Below are 20843 nucleotides of genomic sequence, written 5' to 3' on the forward strand. Positions count from 1 at the left end.
GATTTCACCCATCAAGTGCCGTGATTCGCAGTTGTCGTGGACTCTTGGTGCCTTTTTAGGAAAAACCTCGGGCCCTCGGTCGCTGGCCGACCAACGGAAAAACACATGCGGTGGGTCCCCCACAAAATTGAGAACGGGTGCGAGTTTCACTATCTGGTATATCCAGGGTGCTGGGATTTGGTTAATTGGTTAAATTGGTTATTAATTTGGGAGTGGCTGATCAGTCAAGAACCAAGAGATCAGGAGAACAGGCAAAATGACACTGTCAAGACTCACAGCCAGTCGATCTTTTTCCCAATGGGGTATTATCTGTCCCTTACCCTGCAGACTTCAGCCTCTCACTTCACAGTTGAATCTCGTTGCAATCGAACTAAAAGGATCATAGGTAGTAATCCACAGCTACATTATTTTCACAGATCCTTAGAAAGCACTTCGTATCAGTCTCCCAAGGTCCAGCGATTGAATTGTATGATCGTGATCTTTGATCGTGATCCGTGTCCCAACAACACTCCGAATCAGATGCCCTCGGTCGCCTCCGCGATAAGCGTAAAGGATAGGATGATCCTCGCCGTGGGGGGGCAAGGTCGATCCTTTTACAGGACAGGATTTCCGATCAATGCTCATCCATCCAGCATGGTTGATCACTTCATCGTGATTCTTGTCACGATGACCACCCAAGAAGAAGACGAGAGATCCAATTGTCCCTCTCGACACCGCCATCCACGTGACTCTCATGTCTACATCCATAGCCCACATAGCCAAAAATACCCGGTCTACCACTATTGCTGGAACAAAGGCAAAAAATAAGGTCCAAGAATTTGAATGACAGTCATTATCTATACATTACTATAGTGATCAAAGTCTCAGCATGCCCGTGATGGTAACCTGGGTGAATGAGGGCATCCGCGGGCTCTATTTTTAGCATCACCGGCACCATCACAACCGCACAATCTTACTTGTCGTTCGTTGTCCTTTGAACAAATAATGTCGACGATTCAAAACCTATAATTGGACCGACTCCAAGGAGTATAGATCTCAGGTTCCAGGCACGTTTTCCTCTGATTACCAAGCTAGGTCTGCTTTTCGTAATTGAAGGTCTCTGAAACATGGGTGCAATTGAGTTAGCTCCGTTTGCCTGAGCTCCGCGCTTTTTCTATACCAATTGTGGAACGCCTTACCTCCAATTCTCCGTGGATCGCGCAACCAATACGTCAAGCCTTGGTTTATGCGCCAAAGCACGAAAAACAAGCAAATGTGGTTAAGCCATGCCGGGGCTTATAGGTCAAAAGACATTCTGTGTGGACAGATCCCGCAACCCCTATCTTCCGTGTCTCAGCTCACACCCGTCAAGCTGTTAGAATTCGTAATCTCATCTTGGTATCTTTAAGACTTCTCGTTTCCCATTAAATTCGACTGGCGAAAAATACTCTGCAACATCTGTCACTCCAACCAGCATTACCTTCCAAGTCCTCAATTCAACTCCCCAAATGGAGCTTGCTGGTTGTACCAATGCCGTGGTGAACCCATCATTTGAGTCAGGGTTTTTATACCCATGGGTCCCATCTACAGTCAATGTTGCAAAAGTCAGCAATGGCACGAGCGCATATGACGGAAATTACTACCTGTCTGTTCCATTTTCTCTTTCTTCTCTTCTTCTTCAAGAAATTTAGCTGATGCGCAAATAGTGATATTCAGACTGCCGTAGGAAATCGGGGTAACACCATCTCCCAGTCTTTGCAGCATCTCGAACCACGCACGAAATATACATTCAGCGCAAGCGTCCAAGCTTCATCACCGTCTGGTTTTGAGTATTGTTCTGTGTACGTATACATGGGACGTAATGCGACTACCGGCCAGATTGCATCCTCGCAACTGTTTACGTTCGGCGAGTGGACGTCGGTGACTGGAACGTATTCGCCACGAAGGTCAGAAGAGACCCTAAACATCATTGCTAGCTGTGACTCCGAGGATTCTTCGGTTACCGGTAATGTCTGGATTGACGATGTCATTTTCAGTGCGGGCCACAATTGTGGAGCATTGTTGAACTGAGAGATCCGTCACTTGTTGGAAGATAGTACTGGACCAACATTAATTATATACACTGGAACGACAGGCCATGCGTTACGAGGGGCTTAGATTATCCATCAATACGAGAGAAACTATGGCTTCTTCAAAGCCCATATGAATAGCTCATCTGACCCGAAGCAAAAATCCGACAAGACCTGGAAACCGCATTTGCGGAGGACGGTTGAGCTCCCAATATTACCCTTTTCACAGATAGCGTAGATCTTCTCCTCACTTTCATTGAATTCAACCATATTCCTTCTTGGGAGATCCCACCACTTTTTTAGCATCATTCCTACCGCTTCCGTGGCATAGCCTTTGCCCCATGACTCGGGGAGAAGAGAGTATCCGATTTCAGGGCATGGATCAAGGGTGTTCACGCTGACATAGCCGATGAGCTGCTCCTGTGATTCCGGGATCGACTTATCCAGGATGGCAAAATTAAAGGAACGCCCGATGATGTCTGCTGGGCCCTCGAGAAAGACTTTACTCGACATCCATTCGCGTGTCTGTTCGACGGACTTGAAAGGCTCCTTGGGGTAGCTAGTTTTATTACTTGAATTCAGTGCCTGTTTCATGGACGGCCAGGGTATTGGTTACTTACTTGGTCTTCGCCACTTCCGGTCGGGAACGAATAGCTAAAAGTGCGACCGCATCGGTGTCACAGATTGGTCGAAGGAGGAGACGGTCGCTCTCAATTGATTCATTGGGTGATGGAATCATCACATAGATTGGTTGAGAGGGAAGCTCCATTTTCAGCGTCAGACTTGATGCGTCCAACATACAGCAACACACCCTCGCTATTCGCGATCTGGTGAAGTGATATGTTGCCTTGGGTTAATTAGCCGAAAGGGACGAAGTTGCAAATATCCGCTCGGCTGTGATTGATTGGGCTGCGGAATTTAGTTGGCATCCCCGCTAGGCCAATTTTGGAGCCCGCATTTTCCATCCGTTCGGTTGACAGCACGTTCAACACGAAAATCAATCCCAAAGCACCGTGGAAAATACACAGAGGATTGTAGGACACCCAGAAAGCCATTAAGTATAAGACTTATCTTTTCCCCTCGAATTCTTATCTACATGAAGCGAAATTTCCAAATCCATTATCACCGACAATGACGCTATGCGGTAGAATAGAACTTTATGACACTAGAGACGATGATTTGATTTCATCATTCATGTTTGCCTATTCAATGGATAAATGAGGTGCAGATTTCAGCCAGGTATTTGCAAGACCTTGTTTGATTGAGCAGGACTGGAGTTCGCTCTTCGCAGCATATTGACAACACTCTCACCAGTATCCAGCTACTGCATGGGCCAACCAACGCAAATTTCCTAATGAGTTGTGAAGGGACCCGTGTCCTGGAGGCTTTTAATCCGACCAAGTAAGAACTCGAGCTGCCTGTAGGCGGCACCGGGGGTATACTGTGGGATCTCTGTATGGCTAAGTCAGCAGCAAGAACTTCTGATTACTGAGAAGCAAAAGACGCGTTGGAATAGATTGTCCTTACCGTGTCCAGATCCATATACAGTACTAAATGTCAAGCCACGTTCAGTATGAGCCGTCCCCAGAATTCCAGCCCCCGCATCAGCAGTAAAAGGGACCTGCCCATTGCCATTTGCGATCGCGTTCAGGGAATCTGTATATGGCACTAGCAATGGCTCAACCGGGGGCTTCTGGAAGCCCTGGAGCCCATTCCATGTCATGTTCTGGATGGTTGCCAAGGTTCCATTCATGAATAGGAGGTAATCATACCAACCATGTCCAATGAGGACATTATTAGTGCGCTCAATCACACTAGGAAGTGGTCCGAGAGCACTGGGTGCTGATCCATCACCGTTGGGGAAAATGTTTCCACCACAGACAGCGTAGTTGGTAGGTGAAATGTGTAAGGCCTTTTGTACAGCGGATTGGTTGAAATAGTTATTTGGTCCGCCAGCTAGCGACGGGAAGCCCATTTCATCCCACAAAAACGGGCAGAAGTCTGTGAGATGATATATGTTGAAGCATGGGTTAATGTAGGTAGCTGCCTTGATGATCTGGTCCCAAACGTCGCAACCACGTCGACTGGGATCTGGCGCGGTTGGGAAATGTTTAGGCGGGGGAAAGGTCAGAGCCTTGTCGAGAAACTGGTTGTAGCCACACTCATCTGCACGCTTGTTGATTTCAGTCATGAATGTGTCATTGAGGGAAAAGACCGTGGAGAAGTAATTCAGAGCAGGGACCGCAGGGGCTGCAAATCAAGTTCAATTAGCTCAAGCGGGACATTTTGTTGTTGCACAACGAACCATATATCATGACATTGTCCTCGTTGATGGATGGATCATTGATTTGTATGCCTTTGAGGTTGAAATGAGTCGTATCGTTTTGATCCAGCATCCCAGAGGCTAAATACGGAATATATTGCCCAGCATAGCTTTCGCCAGTGATGTAAATCTTGTATCCCTGCATACTAAATGTTTGGATGAATCTCTTCCAGAAACCATTAAATTGGTTTGAGACATCGATCTCGTTCTGAACGGTAGCCGGCCCCGGTGATAGTCCAGTACCGGCTGGTTGGTCGATGTAGACGATGTTGGTCAAATTGGACCATGAGAAGGGGTTTCGGACGGGCGCATATGTCCCAGACTGCCAAAGGAACGGCCCGTTCTCTTGAAGCAACCCATCCAAAGAACTGCAACCGGGGCCTCCGTTAAGCCAGATCGTTATCTATAACAACGTATCAGATGGGTTGATCGTGCCAGATTGATGAGTACTGACCTCTTTATCTGCTTTTGGATTGGTAGATGGGAAGAACCAGAAGAACAGGCTGGACTCCCCGTGGGGGGCATTGGATAAGAGGCCAGCGTAACTCTCGCCAATATCGAATGGGACTTGAGGGAAATGTGCCCCATCGACAAGGTATTCTGAAGTGGACTTAGAATTTTTCAATTTATCTCAATGAGTTGGGCAATAAGTTCACACTCACTCTGCGTATTGTGGTTTAAATAGTGGTGCCCCGACTTAGCGACCGAATTGCTTCTCTTGTGAAATGATTTAGCTGGGTGTTTGATCGAAGGGGCCTTTCGATGAGGGCTCTGCAAGGCCGCGGCCGTCGCCAGAAACAGAATGAAAGGGGCCAAGATAAGCATCTTCAAGATCACAGCCGAGGCTTGGCGTTGGTTTGAACTGAAAGCCACAACCACGCCATTGCGTGGGACTTATATCCATTTTCTTTCGTTGCCTTTTAGAACAATATACTCGCTACGGCCTTTCTCTCGGAGATGAACAAGGATGCATAGTCACTAACAAACAGATCTGCCTCCTCGGACCCTGGCGTTGCTATCCGCTGCCATCGCACGATTGGGTACTGTAGGCGGGGTATCTCAGGAGAATTATCTGACTGCAACGTCGCCAAGAAAGACTAGGAAGGTGACATGCAGAGGATGGCGTAATAGTTTCAAAATTGAGTGTTCTCCGATGTGGAGTTTTAAGCCCCGACGGAGTCCTTTTCAGGCAGCAACTCTCCCGGAATTCATACGACTCTGGTACGATCACCATTTGGATTGCATCTTTCGCAATATCATCCGTAACGAATAATCCACTCTTAATGAAGTCTGTAAGGGGATTATGGTAGGATCTGTGGAAACCCATTCTAACCGTTAGTTAGTTATCGCTCGATGCCGTGGTTAGTCAGTCCGTATCATAACTAACTAACTAGTTGACTATTTTGATCATTCTTGAAAGAGCCTCGAGTCCGTGTGAGATGAGTTATAAGTACCTAGGGACTCTGGTCTTTGAATGAGATAGCTTAGTATATGTATCTGGGCGGCTGAGATATAATGGATATTGATGCGAACTGAAAACTTCCTATTCTTAGAGGCGGTTGCCGAAAATACACCTCATCTGCTCAATGCAAAACGACTGTATTTATTTTCATTAAGGCCGCATCGTAGCTGGAGATCACAATCGATATAATTCATGTGTTAGAGCACAGGTTTGTGTGTTTTTTTCTTTTTGTTCCGACGGCTCCAAGTTGTGAGTTCTGAACATCCAAGGTACATATCGAAGAACGTCCCCCTGCCTCCATCTAGAAGCGATTAATCAATCCACCTAATCGAGTTGGCAGAACTAATAATTTTTGAAAGGCTCAGAAGGGAATTGACACTTCAACTCAAAACGTCACCGAATGAACTTGGCGGAAATGCTCCGCGTACCAGACTGCCTGTAGCCAATGAACAGGTCCAATTGCCATCTCGTCCCGCAACAATTCCCGCGAGTTGCACCCGAACGAATAATGGAAGAACTGATCGGATCTCATCCCGGCCCCAACCGGAAGCCGTGCTTCACCCCGGGAGTCTTCCCAACATCCAACTCAAAACTCCCCGCACGGTGCTGAACGATGAAGAGCCAGGCAGCCGAGTCGAATGAAAGAGTCAAACGCCGAAAAATCTCGGTCGCTTGCGATAAGTGTCGAGGGAGGAAGATAAGATGTGACGGGGTACAGCCCGGTAGGTGTCGTTTTGGCCGGATCACAACCCCAACCCCATCCGGGATTCAACCCGCACTAACGCATTAATGCGACACAGTATGTGGACCTTGCAGCAGGAGGCCGGAACGAGGAAGTCATTGTGTCTACACAGGAGAATTGGAGAAGAGGCGCGCAACCCAAACGTACATAAGCAATCACTCTAAAAGACAGGTTGTGATTGGCTGAGCTGACTTTTCTTATAGATACATCTCTACCTTGCAAGATCGTATCAAGCAGTTAGAAAGCCCCCAGACCCCTGAAAGAGCGTTTGGGTCAAGTCAGACTATTGTGCGTCAATCTTCTCACACAAACTTTTTGACACTCAGCTTATGACCCAGGAGCATGGAGCCCTATCCTCTATCTCACCAACTACCACACATTCTGCGACGCCCATTGAATCTTCACGATCATCGCAATGCCAGGATCCGTTCGTTCATCGCTCTCGGGGTGGTCCAACTCGGGAGATCACCGGGCGGACCAATAACGGTGGTGGTATGAGAGATGGCGTCAATGCCATGATGGGTGCAGTTGAAGAAGGCCGTGCCAGCCAAGGCTTTTTCGGCAGCTCCAGTGCCGCTGGCTTCATGCGTCAAATCAAGACTGCAGTCGATAGAAGAGTTACATCGCCTGACAAACGACCTTCAGCTCCTAACATTGCTCTTCATTCCAGTCTCTTGGCAGGACAACGCAACGAACGAATTCCGTCATCGGCGCCAAACTATGTTCTGCCCCCTCGGAGAATGGCTGATAAACTGATGGAGGTATACTGGGACTATGTGTTCCCGCTGTACCCATTCATCGACAGTGTTCACATGAAAATGGAATACACAAAAATTTGGCAGGGGGAACCCTTGCATTACGACGAGAATATGGTGATGTGCACATTCAACGTGATATTTGCATTAGCCAGTAAATTGGCGGATTTCATCGCACCTGAAGAGAGAGAGACATCCGCCGACGCCTATTTCTCTCGGGCAAAAGAACTCCTGCAGTTTAATCTCTGGGATACAGGGTCCGCCGGATTGATTCAATGCCTTCTGCTGATGGCCCAGTACCTACAGAGCACTGATTATTCACATCAATGTTGGATCTGCACAGGGCTTTCGATTCGCAATGCCCAGAGTTTAGGCATTCATCTACCTCAGACAATCGCCAATATTCGCACTCCTAGTGAGCGACAACTGGCTCGGAAGATCTGGCACGGGTGTGTGCTCATGGACCGGTATGTTGCTATGATCTTCTTCGTAGACCTAATCTGATAGTGTTCATCAGCGTTATATCCATGACCTTTGGGCGACCAGCTATGATATCAAAAGCTTCCAGTGGAGCCGTTCCGCTACCAATCACGGTGGATGATGAGTTCATCTCCGCTGCGAGTGCCGATGAGCCGACTCAACCGGCAGAACGGCCATCCATGATGGCATTTTACGCACAGACCCTAGAATTATACGAGATAATGAACGACGTCCTTCTCAGTCTATACAAGCCGGCCCCAGACGAAAGTGCGGAAGACATACACGATTTCTACTTCAACAATTCTGCTGGGGAAGGAGAGAGAACAATATTCGAGTTAGATCGCTCCCTTACCCGGTGGACGAGATGCCTTCCCCCACATCTTCGTGGAGACTCTTCAGTCAGCGCACAAGAGAACTCCATATTCTTTCGCCAGGGAATAGTCTTACACGCGAGGTTCGAGGACCCGATCCCATCCATATATAACCGCGAAAACCACTGATGGGAGATAATCAACAGGTTTTTACACGTGAGGATGTTGCTATTCCGGCCAACACTGTGAGGAGTCCATACTTAGCAATACTTGACATCATTACTCCTGGCTTACCTGCTTGATAGTGCAAAGTATTGTGCCGCACGGGATAATGCCACAACCCACTCGATGATTCCAATCAGTGACTCGTTCCCTCGCAGAGTTGCCTTGCAATGCTCTGTTATCTGCGTTAAGGTAGCGCAGGAATCCATTGAGCTCATTTATACACATGTACCCTCTGACGGCACCGGCGGGCCCCTCCCTGCATGGTGGTATAACATATTATGTCAGTACTAGCCCTTGCGCTGACCTTGAAGGGTAGCATTAACTAATGTCTCTGATCATGTAGATATCTACACCGCCGCCACTGTTTTGATCGCTGGTCGGCTATCTCCCGCAATCCTCACCGAGATTTCAGAACCATCGATCACTCGTTCATGGAATTGTGCTTTGGAAATACTTCGCAAATACCAAAGTCACAGCACGTCTGCTAGGCGCTGTGTGGCCGCGCTTGAAATTTTGTATGAGCAGGTTGTCTCTGAGGGACAGCCTCCAACCGACACCAGCTCCCATGACCTCGCCTCCAACATTACCAATACCTTGAATGATATACCCTTCGGTGAAGGAATACATGCAGCTATGATGGATGGATTTGAGTTCCCAGACTTCCAAGATATGTCCTGGTTGAATAGTGTTCCGAGCAATCTGTTCTAGTAATACTACGAATCAAAGACTGCTAGTTCCAGCACCACAGTGACTGAACACCATCTGAAATTTTTAAATCTTTCATCCAATATCTATTGCGGACGCGATTTAGATAACGCTATGAGCCATTGAACTTCCTCTAGCGGCGAATGTTACTTGACCTTGGACAAATCAGGGCAGGTTCCTAGTGCTTTGCAGATTTAGTGGCCACGAATTGAACAGCGATGATCGGAACCATCGCACATCCACCAACAATGGCCACCATGACACCAGAAGCACCACCAAATCCTAACGCTGTAAACATGTGTGGAAGATAGAACGGTCCAATCTGATCACAAATTGTAAGCAAAATGTCAAAGTATGTCCAGGCTAGTGCGAATTGCAACTTACAAAACCATAAATCTGTCGGCAAACGTTGACAAACACACCAACTTCAGCGGAACGCTCCTTTTTGCTTTCCACGGCAAAGGTTGTCAAAATTGTGGTCTGCATTTGGTTGCCAAAGCTAGCAATGGCCGCACCAACACAGGGCGTTACATTCCATGTCGTAGCATGCTGCAGTTGGAATCCCCAGACCAACAAGCCTGCGAATATGGTGCTAAAAGCGATGTAAGACAGCCAAAGGCGATCGGCTGGGCATGAGTAGCCTCGGGATTGACGAACACGCTTCAAAAACCAATCACACATCGGGCCACTAACTTGTTCGCCAAGAACACACCCAATAATAATTGCGATGAACTGCAGGCCGATTTGCTGGGCATCGAAATGAAATTTCTGCCCGAATGCAATAGGCATCTCCACGATCATGGCAATATTTCCATAGCAAAATGCGATTGCATGAGCGCATGCCGCAATCAAGACACGTGGGGTCATTGCCAGGGAGAATGGTGCCACAAAGTCTCGTGGGCTCAATGAGTGCGAAGTTATCTTGCGGGGGATAAGCTTCCCAAAAAACCCAGACTGTTTGCGCTCATTCTTAGGATTATAGATTGTTTCATCACCAATGGCGATATATAAAAGGAACTGGCAGAAGTTGATGATAGCGAAAACCCAAAAGATCCATTGAATTCCAAGATGCTTGGTCACGAATCCCATAAGGAAAGGACCCAATGGTGTACCAATCGTAGTCATCAAAGTCCACCATCCCAGCTTCTGAGCGCGTTTCTCAGGTTCACATAGATCAGTGACGACACCACTACCGTTTCCGATAGGGGGTGAAATCAAGAACGCGGTCAAAACCCGAGTGGCCATTTGAGCACCATATGTAGTGCATCTAGCGCCGCCAATATTACACACCATGCTACCTAGAACCGAGAACATGCTGATATGGTAGCGGCCATAGACAGCAGTTACCGGGTTCCAAAGAAGGGGCGAAAGGCCTAGGAGGAGAATCTATTCATCGTCCGTACTAGTTAGAACATTTCTTGCGTGTTGCGATAGCAGATAGGGTCGCATACTTGGAAAGAAGTGAGGTAGCTTGCATCGGGCACCGTGACCCCATATTCCTCTGCAAAGAGGTCGTAGGCTGGAATGATTCCCGCCGCCATGAAGGTTGACACACATGAATGGAACGCAACCATAAGAATCTGGGCGTTCTTCTTCCATTGAGGCCAATTTCCGGGATCCTGATGGGAGTGATTGGATGGATGGCCATCCTCTGACAGTGGAATCGGTGGGCTTGGACACACGTCCTCAAGATGGATCGACGCCTCAGAATCCGTGGCCTTAAGGTTGTGATCCGAAATAGGTTCCGCCATGATTTCAGATTCAGTAGCAGCACCAGTCGAAGGAAATAGTTGGCTTGTTTTCCGTGCCCAGTATCTCAACGAATATCAAGCTCTGGAAAAGGCGAGAGCAGGGTTCAGAGGCGAATGAGGCAGGTATGAGGAGTTCTGTAGAACGGTGCTGTTGAAAGAGGATGTTTTCGGCCGTTGAGAGCCAGGGAAAGAGGGCCTTGACCAGGATTTTAAAATCGTAGAGAGACCTCTCTGGTGGACCCCTTTGAGCCCCGTACCCCATGGGGCATTTATGTTGGACTACTTCACGGGGTGAAGATGGGGTGTGGGTGTCCATTGTCCTTGTTCGTCTCTGATTGGATCCTCCCCGTAGACGCCCCTATCCCGCAGAGCTATTGATTGCAAATTCCGCGGTCCCACTATCAGTCTCTGCCATCATCACCACGATTCACGTTTCTGATTCGCTGTGACCTGAGTTTTGAATGCCGCTCTCATGAACAGATGGAGATTCGGAACCGAAGCCGGCCGATGTACGGCATACTACGGGATGCATTCCGAAACGACCCCTTCGTATCAACGTTAACCCCGACTGGTCGCGGCCCGACCGCGGTCAAGCGGGCTATGTATAGTGGCAGTGGTATTTTGTGTCGGTATATCAGATATGGGTTTTAATGAACAAGCGTGCGGGCGGCGGCTTGTAAAGTTTGCTGGCAAGTCTTGACGACGCCACTGGAGATTCGGCTTCCAGCAGAAAGTCACACGCGCGAGAAAACCGACGCCGTTTCTTTTGTCCCCTGTATATTGATGAATCAGTGTCTTTTCAAAAGAACAAGTACAAGATTTCAGTAGTGGTTAACTTGGAGATGTCCCGAATACAACAGCCGTTGTCCTTCTTGTGGGGTGGGGGTGCGGTGGAGAAGCACTTGTCTGTCTGTCCTTGTTAGTAGTATGTACAAGCCTCCTTGGATAGGGTGAATGCCTGAGGGTGTATGTTGATGCTCGCGGCTGTTTTCTGGTTGCCTGGGCTCTTGATGCCTGGGGCACCAACATTGCCCCGTCCAGAATCGAACAAGATGACCCAGACTACTGCATCCAACACATACGCGAGCCTTGTTCTTGTTCTTTACCGCCAGGGTTCTTTTTAAAGCGAAATACCAAGTCAATTTACTCAGTTACCCAGTCATTAATTGCTCAGGATCCGCGCCTGGTCCTCGCACATAAACATCTAAGTCCAGCACGACGTTCTCGCTAGACACGCCCCCTTCGCGTTCACGTATCCTCCGCGGGTTGGAAGTCAAGAGATTCACAACTTCTCCACAAATCGGGTCAACAATGACCGAACACCTCAATTACCCGCCGCGGCTCTCTTCTTGCCGAACCCTCATACTTCATCCACATCCTCTCCGGAGGCTGCTGAGCATCTCCATAACTCCTTAAACGATGACCCCCGCATTGCCAAGACTCGTCCACCCCAGAACACCCCCATGTTTTTCATTCACGGTCAACGATTGACGACCAATGATTGGTGGATTTAAACAAATGAATTCTTGATGCCAGCCCCCGATCGAACGCCTTGACTCTCTCGACTCAAGCCATTCGGCGTATCAAGGCCCGGACGCATATTATTGTAGACATAAAACATACCTCGCTTCTTCGCAATGTGAGACTCTCCTTCAATCAGTCTGCGTGGGCAATAGAAGAAGAAATCTCCTGGAACGAGGAATAAAACGCTCGGGAATCATGGCGGCATTCCTCACTTTTCTCGTCACCGGAGTCAGTCTTGTATCAGCCGCACTCCAAGTGTCGCAAAACGACACTACGATCACCGTTGCCAACGATCGCCTCACGGCTGTTCTGCGTCGAAGTGCAGGTCAGATCGTTGACCTTTCTCTCGATGGCCAGGACCTGCTAGGCCCCCAGTCAGGGTCAACCGGCATAGGCCCGTACTTGGATTGCTACTGTATTCCTTCTGGTTTCTACACCGCGGGAGCCACCACCCCGTCAACAGAAGTTGTACAAGGAGTGGACTCCACAGGGACCAAGTACGCTGGTGTGATTCTGACCGACACTTATACGCCGACTGGCCAGCAATTCCAGCAATACTGGTTCTTGCGCGATGGAGAGACCGGTCTCCATATGTTTAGCCGGCTGTCTTATCACAACGAGACTACTCCATTCCTTCGCAATTTGCAAGAGTTGCGAACCCTTTTCCGTCCAAACACGGCCTTATGGACCCATTTGACTTCAAGTGAGGTGCAAACCGCCCCTTTGCCAAGCAAGAACGCTGTCAGCCACGAAGTTGTCGTCCAGGATGCAACCTGGACCTTCAACAACACCCCAACCGATGCCTACTATACACAGTTCTCTGATTATTTCACAAAATACACCTTCTCTAACCGTAAGTATTCTATTTGCCTATTGAGTCTCTATAACTTTGGGCCTTGTACTGACATTTCGTTAGCCTGGAGGAACAACAGCGTTCACGGGTTATACGCCGATGGCTCTAATTCATCTGGAACTACCTACGGAGCATGGCTTGTCATGAACACGAAGGTAAGTAATTCCGCGTTAAGAGACATCGCGCTTGACTGACATTGTCGCGATTAGGATACGTACTATGGTGTAGGTCTCACATTCTCTCCATCATGTCAGTTTTTAATTTCACACGCATTAGGGCCCAATCCACTCGGATTTGACCGTGGATGGTATCGTCTACAACTACCTTGTCTCAAATCATCATGGTGAAGGCACACCGAACATTACGAATGGATTCGACCGAACTTTCGGACCTCAGTTCTACCTTTTCAACGGCGGCAAGGGGTCCAAGTCGTCACTGAATGAGCTACGAGCCGAAGCTCTCGAGCTCGCAAATCCATCATGGAACGCTGCATTCTATGACTCAATTGCCAAGCATGTTGTGGGATATGTCCCATCGGGTCAACGAGGACGCGTTCGGGGAACAGTCAAACTTCCCAGGGGCGCTATCCGGCCCATCGCGATTCTCACTGCTAATGGCGTGTATCACCAGGACAATAGCGCCGTTCCAGACGCTTACCAATACTGGGTTGATATCGAATCCGATGGAAGCTTCACTCTGGATCGTGTCAAGGAAGGAGAGTATCGTCTTACTATCTACGCGGAGGGCATTTTCGGTGATTATGTTCGGGACGGAATCGTCGTACGTGGAGGAAAGTCGACCACAGTCCGCGATTCCTGGGAAGAAGAATCAGCAGGAACAGAGGTCTGGCGACTTGGAATTCCTGACAAATCTTCTGGCGAATTCCGCCACGGCCATGCGAAAGATACCACCCATCCTCTTCAACCTCCAGAGTATCTAATCTACTGGGGTGCCTATGATTGGACTAAAGACTTCCCCGATGGCATTAACTACACGATCGGTAAAAGTGATCCGGCTGTGGACTTGAACACAGTTCACTGGTCAGTTTTCGGTCCGACTCCGTCAAACGCACATGTGGAGTACAATACCACACACGACTGGAACATCCACTTCAAACTGGACGCAAAGCAACTACGCCAGCGCAAGACAGCAACTCTGACTGTGCAACTGGCTGGTGCAAAGACTGCAGCAGGAAATACTGATGTCTGGAACCCGAAGGTGAGTCATGAACAGCCATCGTCTAGGTGGTCTCACACTATACCGTGCCGAGCGTGCATACTGATATGACATGTGCTAGGAAACGTACAACAACCTGTCTCTTGAGAGTTATATCAACGAACACTCCAATCCTCTCACCTTGGTAATTGGGTTCAACCAGTCCAGCAGCTGCATTGTTCGGTCTGCCGTAAGCTGCTATCAGGTCAGCTCCCGGATGTCATTCCCTGCCAGTTGGCTCCATGAGGGAGACAACCTGCTGCGACTTCATCTCCCCTACAACGCGACCGATACCGAAACTGCTATCCTGCCTGGGACTGTATATGTGCAATATGATGCGCTGCGGTTGGAAGTCAAGTGATATTTGATACATTGTCTATCTATCATCCCAGACTTACAGGGCGGCTTCGTGGCTGTAGTCATCAATAAATCTCAGTTCTCTCAAACGGCCTCTACAAGCACATTAACTAGACGGTAGCTAATCTCACGCCCCCCGGTTCATGCAGCACATCCATGATCATCGGATAGCTCGATTTTTGATTTTGAATCGTGTTGTTCAAGGGTCCCAAGGCCCCAGAGCTCTGCGACCCGTCAAGAGTTGCGGCTCTTCATTGCCCTGGACAAGCAGTATATCCTCATGTCGCACCCCAAATTTATTCACCAAGTAGATACCAGGCTCGGAGGTGAATGTCATGCCTGTTTTGAGCAGAGTATTAGTGTTGCCTTTGCTGAGATATGGACTTTCGTGAGCTGTCCGCCAAGTTAGAAGACTTGTGAATAAATTCGTGAATCCTATAGAGATTCATACCTTTAATTCCGATTCCATGACCAACCCGATGGGTGAAGGTTTCGCCGTAACCGGCCTCGGTAATGACGTTGCGGGCAGCAATATCGACACTTGCGGCTGTCAAGTTTTCTTTCATGCGATGGATTGATTGTGTTTGTGCCTCAAACACAATGTCCCACACCTAGCGAGTTCTCAGTTTAGAATTCATTGCCTTTCCGGGTGGGTATGACGTACCTTGAGTTTCTCCTCCAAGTTTGGCGACAAAGAGGCATCCTTCAACGGCTTCTCGAGGAAAGGGGGGAGGAAAGTACGGCAGATGTCCGAAGAATACCCGTATAAATGACCGCTGTCATGTGGTCAGACATCGAACATGCGTAAAGACTGCATTCTGGGGAGCACGAACCCGACATCGATCAAAACAAATGTTTCCGGCTCAAGGACCTTTTCTCCATCTGTTCCACCATGGGGGTTTGATGCATCCTCATCTATCCCTCGTCAGTAAACTCCGCCGATATATCGTGAAATGCGAGATTATGAACCAAATAGCACGATGTCGAGGAATGGCTCCATGCCGGCTGCTCGCAATGCATTGTCAAGTACGGTGGCTATCTCGTTTTCCGTCAATCCAGGATACAGACCTGATGATTTTGTCAGAAATAGATTCTCTCAGACTGTGTCTACGCGGACCCTCGACTCACATTTTCTCATCTGCCTCACAGCTTCCATGGTGCCCGTGTTGACTGCGCGCAGAATCCCAACCTCACGAGCAGTTTTGATCTGACGAGCCTCTCCAACTCGACCGCGCAAACCAATGACATAAAACCCTGCCGAACTGAGGCCCCGTTGAATGAAGTCTCGCATCTCCTCATCGACCATCAGGCATGGCACCCGATTGACGCCAAGAAACACGTCCGACTGCTGATGAGTACTGTAAGGGTCCCAGTGCTCCTCCCTGGGGACAATCTGGAGCTCTTCAGTGAATGGCATCCCTAACAAAAGGGCTCTCTCGGCTTCAAATGATGGTCAAAGGAATGTTGTGTTTGCCTTTACTTGACCTGTGGTCCGGTCCAAAACAGGATGGACAACCATTAGGAATGGACGCTCTTCTGGCTAGGTTTCATCAGCATTTTTTTACCTTTCTGGGTGGTTTCACTTTTGAGCGTGTTTACTGACCTCCCGAGCCTCCCATTCTGGCTGGCTCACATTGCCGTAGTATTTGAACGTGTAGCCAGGCTCTACCACAAAATCATCGGTATCCTCAGCCACTAGCGCTTCTGCGAGTCGATCTCGCCGTTCCTGAAAATCCTGGACGGTGATTGGGGATGCATTTTCCAAGAAAGGCAGGCCAGTATCGAGAAGGTTCCTGATGGCGTACTGTTGAAATTCCTGTCGGTTCTCATTGGTGATAACATCACTATCCGAATATGCAAAAGAACGGTCAAGTGAATGCGAGTATTGGCGCCAAAGATATCGGTACCCAGCAGCCAACAGACCGACTGTGACTACTAACTGCCCCAGAGTTCGGGGAGTAAACCGACTATTCCTCGGGTGCCTTGAGCCATGCATGGAAGCCCCCAAATCCCTGTGAGTGTTCAGCAGGCTCTTCGACATGGTGTCCTGTGTTTGAGAATGAAAAAGTCTTTGGTGAGAAGAGGAAAGTTTCAACAGCCCGGCGCGTCAATCCTGTCCTTCGAATTTCTGTTAGTATCAGGGAACTGGGTTGTGATAGGTTGTGAGTTCGGAAATCAGCGCCTACAAAGTGCTATCTCGTTCTCACCTTCCCCGCTGGTCCCGTCCATAGCCATCAGGCGTCATTAGCCATCAGGCGTCATTAGTGGCTTGTTAGTGAGTCTGTGGGGCTGGTTAGCTTCAAGTCTCAGCCCGTCCTACGCCTCGCCCATCAAGTATCCACAGCAATTGGAGACGTCCAGCACGTCTCAACCCCGCACGCCGACTGATTGGTTCGATAGCCATGGGCAATCTTGACCAAATCCAGATCCCATATCCGACAAGTACAGTCCACGCGAAGTGTGCCGATGATATTACTTAGTATAAAGTGCTGATCAACTCCTGTGCGCCTTCTCTGATAAATGCAGATCAGGAAAGAAGCCCTACTCAACAGCAGCAAGATGAGCGAGCCTCCGGTAATTGAAGTGCGTAATTCGCAAGAACAGAAATCCGCTATTACAGATATAGCTGAGCCCAAGCCGACCTTATCGAAGAAACCAGACTCCCCGTACGCAAAGATCCCAGATGCACAAAGTCCCAATGCTACTCACCCGAATGCGACAGTGCAAGAATTCGATCGGGGTTACTCCCGAGTATCAATGGTGAATGGTGATGATGGTCGTCTTCAGCGGTCTGGCGATAGGCTCAGACGGCTTCAATGCGTCGATTATTGGCAACATAGAATTATTGATGGAAGTCATCTATCCGCAAGCTCTGACGACAGCAGTTGCCGCTCGCCTCTCAAATGCCTTCATGGTCGGCATGATCATTGGCCTGCTGTCATTTGGCTACATCTGGGACAAGCTAGGTCGCAAAACAGGCGCTGTGCTTACCACCACGATTCTGGTCCTCGGCATCGCTCTCAGTGCAGGCGCCAGTGGCCTCACTGACGACGGCATGTTTTGGATGTTGATCATTGCTAGAGGCATTGCAGGCGTCGGTTCAGGAGGGTAAGCTAGCTTCTACCAAAACCTCAACATCATAATTACTTTCATCTGACATCTGTTTAGAGAGTATCTAGTCGCTGGCGCTGGGGCTGCAGAAGCAACTGACGAAGCTCCGGCTGTTCGCAAGCGTAGAGGCTTCATTTTTGCTATGATTGGGGATCTTTCAGCATCTCTGGTATTTGCTTTTGGCGCACTTGTGCCATTGATCCTACTACTGTGCTTTCACCAACAAGGGAGACACTATGAGGCCGTGTGGCGGGTCTCCCTCGCAATGGGTGCGATCGCGCCTCTTTCAATCTTTTGGTTTCGCTACCAGATGGTCGTGAGCTCTGCATATCGAAAGAGCTCAATGAAGAAGCAGCCAATACCGTATTTGCTCGCCGTCAAAAAATACTGGAGGTCATTGCTCGGAGTGTGCGGTTCATCATCAAGGCAGATATCTCGGGCTGATCAAAATTGGCCCATTAGCTACAACTACATCTCCTATCCCTTTGGGCTCTTTTCTTCAACTATTGTGGGCAGAGTGAACCCTTCATCGTCTCTTGCCCTCACTATGGCGTGGGGGACATTGATCAATTGCATCTATATCCCGGGAGCATTTATTGGCGGTCTGTTGTCCGATCGCATTGGTCGTAGGCGCACCATGGCACTTGGCTTCTCCCTGCAAGCCATTCTTGGTTTCATTCTGGGTGGCGCCCTGGGGCCAATTCAAACCAAGCTGCCTCTATTCATTGTCCTGGATGGAATCTGTCTTACTCTTGGTGAGGTTGGCCCTGGTGCTATGGCCCTGGTGCTACCATTGTCCTTACAGCCAGCGAGAGCTTCCCCACGGCTCTGCGTGGCCACGGAGTTGGTCTGGCAGCCGCTTGGAGCAAAGCCAGTGCTGCTATTGGGACGCAGGTATTCAAGCCTATTCTAGCCAGCTGGGGGGATGATGAGCTCCACGGTACCCAGACAGTGTTCCTGGTTGGATCTGGATTTGCCGTTTTGGGGTCTCTTCTTGCATGGTTTGTGCTCGAGGATAGTGATCGGTTCCTGGATCATGGCGACCAGGATTGGAAGGACTACCTAACAGCCAACGGATATACGAACATTGAGTGGGGTATCCAGGATGGGCCACCCATGGTTGATAACAAGGCCATTGAATAAGAAGCCGATCGTCTCTCCTACTCGTTCATGACAAATTTCGGGTACTCGAATGGTCATGTAACCGAAATATGACTTTCATTGTGACGCCTAGTAGAATAATGAACTGTCACTTTATATTCAACAGAATACTTCTACAACCTCATGAAACTTCGGCATCGTGGAAACACTCTTCTTTTATGCGGCAACCATCGAGTGGATCTATCATATAACACATGCATACAAACATCAAATGGCAAGCAGATAGTCAAGCGACAACCAGTAGCACCTGTAAATTTGAGCCCTGCAATTTGAAAATCATATACGGATGAAGATACAGCGAATACTGGAAGGCAACTTCCAGTATCAACATGTCTACCCGGTAGGGTATTACTTCCAACTAGAACCCAGAGTCAATCTATAGGTGATCAGGTGTCACTTTCCATGAAACACCAAGACAGTGGCCTGGGTGGAAAATAGTCAAAAAACCTGTCGCGACCAGGGTCATCCCTCCTTCAAGAATCATGAAAGCAACTTCATTGCCAGCTAGCTTGCTTTGAAAGCCGTCTCGAAGCTCCGCAACTCGGAATACGGAGCGAATCAAGATTGCAATTGTAGCATTTCCTAGAGCTGTCACGATACAGATATTAGTAATGTCTGTAAATCTCAGTTCACAGAACACTCACCAATCAATAGCCCTTTCCAACGCCTACTTTGTTTAGTAGTCAAAGCCGGGACAAAACCCTTTCGACTGAGAAACCACGCATAGTCAAGTGCCCAGCCAATGAAAATGAGAAGCGAGACAACTTGAAGAGCCAGGCCAGAAATCATCATATTGATACCGGTATTGTGCATGGCCGCTGCTTCCTTGCTTGCACCGCCGGTAGTTGCAGTAATCGCTCCACCAGCAGCCTGAAGAACCAGGCAGAGAAAATCACTGGTCATAAAAATCACAGCAAATGCCTTTGGCTTGATTCTTGAGAGAGAGCGATCGTAGATGATAATGATGCGGTAGAAGCAAAGGTATATCACAGCACTGATGAAAGCTGGAGCAATGGTCAGACAGACCAGGTATCTGCATGATGTCAGTACAATCTCACGTCTGATCTAGCCATGAACCAATCGTTCATAATATACTGGTAGGACTCACTGTACAAAACAGCCAAATTCAAATGGATTAGCATGTAGCTGGATTCGGCCCACGTAGCCCGCTATCTCGAGAACAAGACCTCCTCCCATGCCGATCATATAGCTCCAGGTTCTATAGCGACTGCCCAGAACTAGCTGGGCGGCCAACGCCACGGCGAACACACCCAAGAAGAAAGCATTTGCGCCCAGATTTGGTTGATAAGGAATAGGAGCGTCGGAAAGTGGGCAAGTTTGTAACGTGCATGGGACATACGCTTGTGTGTCGTTAGACATGATCACGAGGGATCAAAGTCGACGCTCCCAAAGAAACTTAAGAGATAAACAAGGCGCAGCTAGGGAATATTTCCATATATTGGGCTCGGCGAGCTTTTATAATCTAGCCCTTGACGAAAAAGTGCGTGTCACTTACCAACTACCCTCTAACAACGGTAGCAACTTCACTTCAGGCGACAGACTTCAGCGTCCATGTTCAATGCTACCCTGAAAATTCTGTTGCTATTTCGGGCTCATATCGTAAAAGAAACGAAACCATACTATGAACACTACAGCACCCACCTTGCATTTTCCCCCCGAATGAGCATCGATTCAGCCCTTCTTGGCACTGTTCGAGTCTTCCGTTTGTTCGGATTAATTTTTAGATTTACTAATTGTTTAGCGTGCTCTGATAGTAAACCGTGAATCGTGGTCACGCCCTCGCTTGATTACTTCCTAAA

The 20843-nt window shown here is 48.6% G+C and overlaps 9 protein-coding genes across 9 annotated transcripts; 4 read left to right on the plus strand and 5 right to left on the minus strand.

Moving 5' to 3' along the window:
• Positions 1-1487: 1487 nt before the first annotated feature.
• N7473_009770 (carbohydrate binding domain-containing protein) lies at positions 1488-2049 on the plus strand (the record flags this gene model as incomplete). Its single annotated transcript, XM_057155709.1, has 2 exons — positions 1488-1624; positions 1686-2049. 2 exons carry the CDS (start codon positions 1488-1490, stop codon positions 2047-2049), a joined length of 501 nt encoding a protein of 166 aa, XP_057004364.1.
• Positions 2050-2159: 110 nt separating this feature from the next.
• On the minus strand, positions 2160-2847 carry N7473_009771 (GNAT family N-acetyltransferase; the record flags this gene model as incomplete). The annotated part of the gene is made up of 2 exons (XM_057155710.1): positions 2160-2607; positions 2669-2847. The coding sequence occupies 2 exons, from the start codon at positions 2845-2847 to the stop codon at positions 2160-2162; spliced, it is 627 nt and encodes a 208-aa protein (XP_057004365.1).
• A 472-nt stretch (positions 2848-3319) lies between these two features.
• On the minus strand, positions 3320-5196 carry cpdS (uncharacterized protein; the record flags this gene model as incomplete). Its single annotated transcript, XM_057155711.1, has 5 exons — positions 3320-3500; positions 3576-4298; positions 4354-4774; positions 4826-4971; positions 5034-5196. The coding sequence occupies 5 exons, from the start codon at positions 5194-5196 to the stop codon at positions 3400-3402; spliced, it is 1554 nt and encodes a 517-aa protein (XP_057004366.1). The 3' UTR covers positions 3320-3399.
• A 1426-nt stretch (positions 5197-6622) lies between these two features.
• Positions 6623-9054, plus strand: N7473_009773 (transcription factor domain-containing protein; the record flags this gene model as incomplete). Its single annotated transcript, XM_057155712.1, has 8 exons — positions 6623-6632; positions 6688-6718; positions 6779-6863; positions 6914-7797; positions 7848-8264; positions 8328-8366; positions 8427-8626; positions 8690-9054. The coding sequence occupies 8 exons, from the start codon at positions 6623-6625 to the stop codon at positions 9052-9054; spliced, it is 2031 nt and encodes a 676-aa protein (XP_057004367.1).
• Positions 9055-9229: 175 nt separating this feature from the next.
• On the minus strand, positions 9230-10802 carry N7473_009774 (uncharacterized protein; the record flags this gene model as incomplete). The annotated part of the gene is made up of 3 exons (XM_057155713.1): positions 9230-9373; positions 9436-10437; positions 10503-10802. 3 exons carry the CDS (start codon positions 10800-10802, stop codon positions 9230-9232), a joined length of 1446 nt encoding a protein of 481 aa, XP_057004368.1.
• A 1719-nt stretch (positions 10803-12521) lies between these two features.
• rglB (polysaccharide lyase family 4 protein) lies at positions 12522-14755 on the plus strand (the record flags this gene model as incomplete). The annotated part of the gene is made up of 5 exons (XM_057155714.1): positions 12522-13179; positions 13243-13334; positions 13389-13403; positions 13456-14397; positions 14477-14755. 5 exons carry the CDS (start codon positions 12522-12524, stop codon positions 14753-14755), a joined length of 1986 nt encoding a protein of 661 aa, XP_057004369.1.
• A 195-nt stretch (positions 14756-14950) lies between these two features.
• Positions 14951-16792, minus strand: N7473_009776 (uncharacterized protein; the record flags this gene model as incomplete). The annotated part of the gene is made up of 8 exons (XM_057155715.1): positions 14951-15144; positions 15203-15362; positions 15416-15527; positions 15585-15666; positions 15721-15819; positions 15880-16170; positions 16237-16291; positions 16355-16792. 8 exons carry the CDS (start codon positions 16790-16792, stop codon positions 14951-14953), a joined length of 1431 nt encoding a protein of 476 aa, XP_057004370.1.
• A 479-nt stretch (positions 16793-17271) lies between these two features.
• On the plus strand, positions 17272-19005 carry N7473_009777 (uncharacterized protein; the record flags this gene model as incomplete). Its single annotated transcript, XM_057155716.1, has 4 exons — positions 17272-17491; positions 17553-17859; positions 17920-18617; positions 18668-19005. The coding sequence occupies 4 exons, from the start codon at positions 17272-17274 to the stop codon at positions 19003-19005; spliced, it is 1563 nt and encodes a 520-aa protein (XP_057004371.1).
• A 394-nt stretch (positions 19006-19399) lies between these two features.
• Positions 19400-20403, minus strand: N7473_009778 (RTA1 domain-containing protein; the record flags this gene model as incomplete). Its single annotated transcript, XM_057155717.1, has 3 exons — positions 19400-19611; positions 19668-20056; positions 20132-20403. The coding sequence occupies 3 exons, from the start codon at positions 20401-20403 to the stop codon at positions 19400-19402; spliced, it is 873 nt and encodes a 290-aa protein (XP_057004372.1).
• Positions 20404-20843: the final 440 nt, after the last annotated feature.

The sequence above is a fragment of the Penicillium subrubescens genome (assembly GCF_028828155.1).
Source record: "Penicillium subrubescens strain IBT 31985 chromosome Unknown utg000007l_segment0_segment0, whole genome shotgun sequence".
In the NCBI taxonomy this organism is placed as follows: domain Eukaryota; kingdom Fungi; phylum Ascomycota; class Eurotiomycetes; order Eurotiales; family Aspergillaceae; genus Penicillium; species Penicillium subrubescens.